Source organism: Passer montanus, unplaced genomic scaffold (genome assembly GCF_014805655.1).
Source record: "Passer montanus isolate IOZ18808 unplaced genomic scaffold, ASM1480565v1 scaffold677, whole genome shotgun sequence".
Lineage (NCBI taxonomy): Eukaryota > Metazoa > Chordata > Aves > Passeriformes > Passeridae > Passer > Passer montanus.
The window spans coordinates 1,155-5,021 of NW_024371893.1; the positions used below are offsets into that span (position 1 = coordinate 1,155).

The window sequence follows — 3,867 nt, forward strand, 5'->3', positions numbered from 1 at the left end:
TTTGGATTTCTTTTAATGAGGAAAATGGGGATGGAAAAGGAAAAAATCCAATTAATTTTATGTAAATTTGGGAATTTTTATGAGGAAAAAAATCCAATTAATTTTCCATAAATTTGGGATTTTTTTATGAGGAAAACATCCAATGATTTTTCAATATTTTATGGGATTTTTAATGAGGAAAAAATCCCATTAATGTCCATAAATTTTAGATTTTCTAAGAGGAAAAAAATCCTTTTAATTTCCAGAAATTTGGGAATTTTTTCATGAGGAAAACAGGGATGGGAATAGGAAAAAAATCCAAGTAATTTTCCATAAACTTGGTAATTTTTATGAGGTAAAAATCCCGTTGAGTTCCATAAATTCTGGGGAATTTTTATGAGGAAAAAAATCCCGTTAATTTCAATAAATTAGACAATTTTAGTTAGGAAATAATTTTCATGAATTTGGGATTTTTTTATGAGGTAAAAAGCCCGTTAACTTCAATAAATTTGGGATTTTTATGAGGTAAAAATTCCGTTACTTTCCATAAATTTGGGGGAATTTTTATGAGGAAAAAAATGTGTTAATTTTCCTTAAATTAGCGAATTTTAATGAGGAAAAAATTTCCATAAATTTGGGAATTTTATTATGAGGTAAAAACCTCGTTAATTTCAACACATTTGAGATTTTTTATGAGGTAAAAATCCAAGTAATTTCCTTAATTTCGGGAGCTTTTAATGAGGAAAAAAAAAATCCAATTTGTTTTCCTAACTTTGGGAAATTTTATGAGGTAAACATCCCATTAATTTCAATATATTTTGGATTTTTTATGAGGTAAAAATCCCACTAATTTCCTTAAATTTGGGAAATTTTTATGAGGTAAAAATCCCGTTAATTTCAACACATTTGGGATTTTTAATGAGGTAAAATTTCCACTAATTTCCATAAATTTGGGAATTTTTTATGAGGAAAACAAGTGGGAATTTGGGAACGGGAAGGATTTTGGGGTAAAAAAGTGACAGGGACGATCCCAAACTGAAGACAGGGACGATCCCAAGGAATGGAACCCGGACAACTCTAAAGAGTACCAAAAATGACCCCAAAAGCTGCCAGATAATCTCAGAAGAGTGCCAGGGGCGATCCTAAAGAATTATCCCCAAAATTTATCCCAAAAATTCTCCCCAAACCCCGCCGGGACCCCAAACCCCTCCCTGAGGGCTCGGCGCTCACCTCAACTTTCCCGCCTGAGCGCCGCCGGAAGTGCGTCATCACGCCGCTCTCGATTCCGTACACCAAGATGGCGGCGCGCTGCTGCCTCCGCGCCCCCCTTACTCCCGGCAGCCCGCGCGGTTCCGTACGGCAACATGGCGGCGGCGCTGGTGCAGTACGTGGTGCTCCGCGGGGATCTGGCGCGGCCTCCCCGCTCGTGGCCGCTCGGCGCCGTGGTGGCTCAGGGCTGCCACGCGGCGCTGGCGGCCGTTCACGGTTACCGGGAGCACCCCGACACCGGCGCGTACCTGGAGCAGGGCGGCGCCATGACTACCGTGGTGCTGGAGGTAACGGCGCCGCCGCGGGGCATGACGGGAGCTCCGCGCTGAGGGGAGAGCTGCCGCCATGTTGGGGGGGGCGGGGGCGGCTTGAGGGAAATCAGGATTTTTGGGGGGAAATCTGGTTTTTTTTGCTAAATTGGGATTTTTTGGGGATGTTATGGAGTTGAGGGAGGTGGGAATGGTCAGTTTGGGGGTGATGAGGGGATTTGTGGCTCGCTGAGAGGAGGGGAAGCCCGGGGAGGGGTCGGGCGGTGCTGGCGGCGGGGAACGGCGAGAGGAGGAGCCGGAATTCCTGGGGAGATTTAATTGGGTTTTGGGAATAATTCCCTCATGAAATTGTGAATAATTCCCCGTGACATTCGGAATAATTCCTCATGGAATACCCAGGGCGGTGCTAAAACCCCAAAATTCCCGAAGGGTTTTCAAATCCGCGTGGATTTACGGAAACAAAACTCAAATGTGAACACTTGGACTCCCAAAGCTTTTTCCAACCCTAAAAATCCCCCCAAAAAATTCGGTGTTTTCATATTTCAATCCCACAATAAAAAAAGCTGGAAATCAGGGATGTAAAGGAAAAATAAACAAATTAATTCCTAGTATGGAAATGAGAAGCTTGGCTTGGATTTGGGAAGAATATTTGAATTAATTCCTAATTTTTTTTTTTTAATTTTCTTTTTTTTTGTAGGCTCCGGATGAAAATTCCCTGCTGGATTTGGCGAAGTTGCTGAAGGAAAAAGGTGTTGACCACAAGGTTTGGATGGAAAATCCCGAGGGGATTGCCACGTGCCTGGCGCTCCGACCTTACCCCAAAAATGTGGTGCAGCCTCACCTCAGGAATTTCAAACTCCTCAAATGATCCCGTCTCGAGTTTTCCAGGTTTTTTTCCCTCAAAATCCTGGAGATTTGGGATTTGAGTTGCGTTTTGGGATGGGGAACGGTGGGGTTTGGTGGTTTTAAAGTGGTTTTTTTGACACGGCTTGATGGATGGTTTGTGGTTTTGTTTGGGTTTTGTGAGGGGGGGGTGGGGATTTCTGAGGGGAAAAAGGGGGGAAAAGGGAAAGAAAGGGAGGGGAAATGGGGGGAGAAGGAAGGAAAAGAGTAAAAAATGAAAAGGGGGGAAAAAGGATGGAAAATGGGGGGGAAACGGGGAAAAAAGGAGGGAAAAATGGGGGAAAAAGGAAAGGAAGGAAGGGAGGGAGAAATAAAAAAATAGGATTAAAATGAGGGGGGAAAAAAGGAAGAAAATGGGGAAAAATGAAAAGAAGGAAAAATGGGGGGAGAAAAGGAGAAGAAGTGAAAAAAGGAAAAAACAAAAAATAAAAAAAAGAGGAAAATGGGGAACAAAGGAAAAAAACCAGGAAATTAAATCCCAAAAAATAAATCCCAAATCCCTCGATCCCATTTTCCCATCAGAATTCCTGATTTTCCAGCACCAAAAATTGAATTTTCCATTTTTCCCAATATTCTTCCTCTTCCCACCCCCAAATTTCCCCAAAACCACCAAAATTTTGGTTGAAAAATCTGAATTTTCCCTTTTTTTTTCCTCTTTTTTTTTGTTTTTCCAGGAATTTTACAACAATTCCCTGAAAAATTCACCTGAAATTAAAAAAAAACCTGGAAGAAAAAATTAAATTTAATTCAAATAAAAACCCCACCAAAAAAACCAAAAACTTTTTCCTGACAGAGCATTCCATTCTTATTCTTTTATTATTATTAATTATTAATTATTAATTAATTATTATTTTTAAATATTCAAAGCTACTCCAGCTGTTAAACACAATCCAAGCAGGAAAAAAAAAAAAACATTTTATTCTTATTTTTTTTTCTTTTTTTTCCACACGTTTTCCATCTTTTCCCTCAGAAAACAAAAAATTATCTACAAGACCCCCTCCCCCTCCCCTTTTTCCCTAAAAATTATTGCAGATTTTCCCATTTTTTTTGAATTTTGACTCATTTTTCCCTCTTTCCTTGCACTATACACGAGGTTTCCCCAGGGATGGGGAAAAACCAGCAAAAAACATGGAAAAAACCGGGCAAAATATTCTTTTTTTTTTCATTTTTTTGTGTTTTTTCATGGTTTTTTTTGGAAAAAAAACCCCAAATTCCACGTTTTTTGTGGCTAGAAAAAGCTGATTGTACGCACGAGCCGAGGGGAGGGGAAATGGGGATTTTGGGGGGAATTGGGGTTTTCCAGGGGAATTCGGGGTTTGGGGGGTGCCCCAGGTCAGGTCCAGCTGAGACTGAGCTTCGTCCTCATCATCATCATCATCCTCATCATCCTCATCCTCGTTTGGGGGTTGGGGAGTGAAAATTGGGGGGGCTGGGGGGGGAAATGGGG

General features: G+C 41.1%; 1 protein-coding gene across 2 annotated transcripts; it reads left to right on the plus strand.

Moving 5' to 3' along the window:
* Window positions 1-1,271: 1,271 nt before the first annotated feature.
* PTRHD1 (peptidyl-tRNA hydrolase domain containing 1) lies at window positions 1,272-3,152 on the plus strand. 2 transcript variants are annotated; one of them, XM_039728974.1, is made up of 3 exons: window positions 1,272-1,535; window positions 2,215-2,405; window positions 3,095-3,152. In XM_039728974.1, the coding sequence occupies exons 1-2, from the start codon at window positions 1,344-1,346 to the stop codon at window positions 2,383-2,385; spliced, it is 363 nt and encodes a 120-aa protein (XP_039584908.1). In that variant the 5' UTR covers window positions 1,272-1,343; the 3' UTR covers window positions 2,386-2,405; window positions 3,095-3,152. The 2 variants fall into 2 exon arrangements, with proteins under 2 accessions (XP_039584908.1, XP_039584907.1); XM_039728973.1 differs by lacking the exon at window positions 3,095-3,152 and having other exon boundaries at window positions 1,275-1,535; window positions 2,215-2,505.
* The last annotated feature ends 715 nt before the right edge of the window (window positions 3,153-3,867 follow it).

What these genes read in the sequence shown, in the direction of transcription:
- PTRHD1 (XM_039728974.1), top strand. Translation starts at nt 1,344, where the DNA reads ATGGCGGCGGCGCTGGTGCAGTACGTGGTGCTCCGCGGGGATCTGGCG. An exon ending in TGACTACCGTGGTGCTGGAG is followed by an intron (nt 1,536 to 2,214) that starts GTAACGGCGCCG and finishes TTTTTTTTGTAG; the next exon opens with GCTCCGGATGAAAATTCCCT.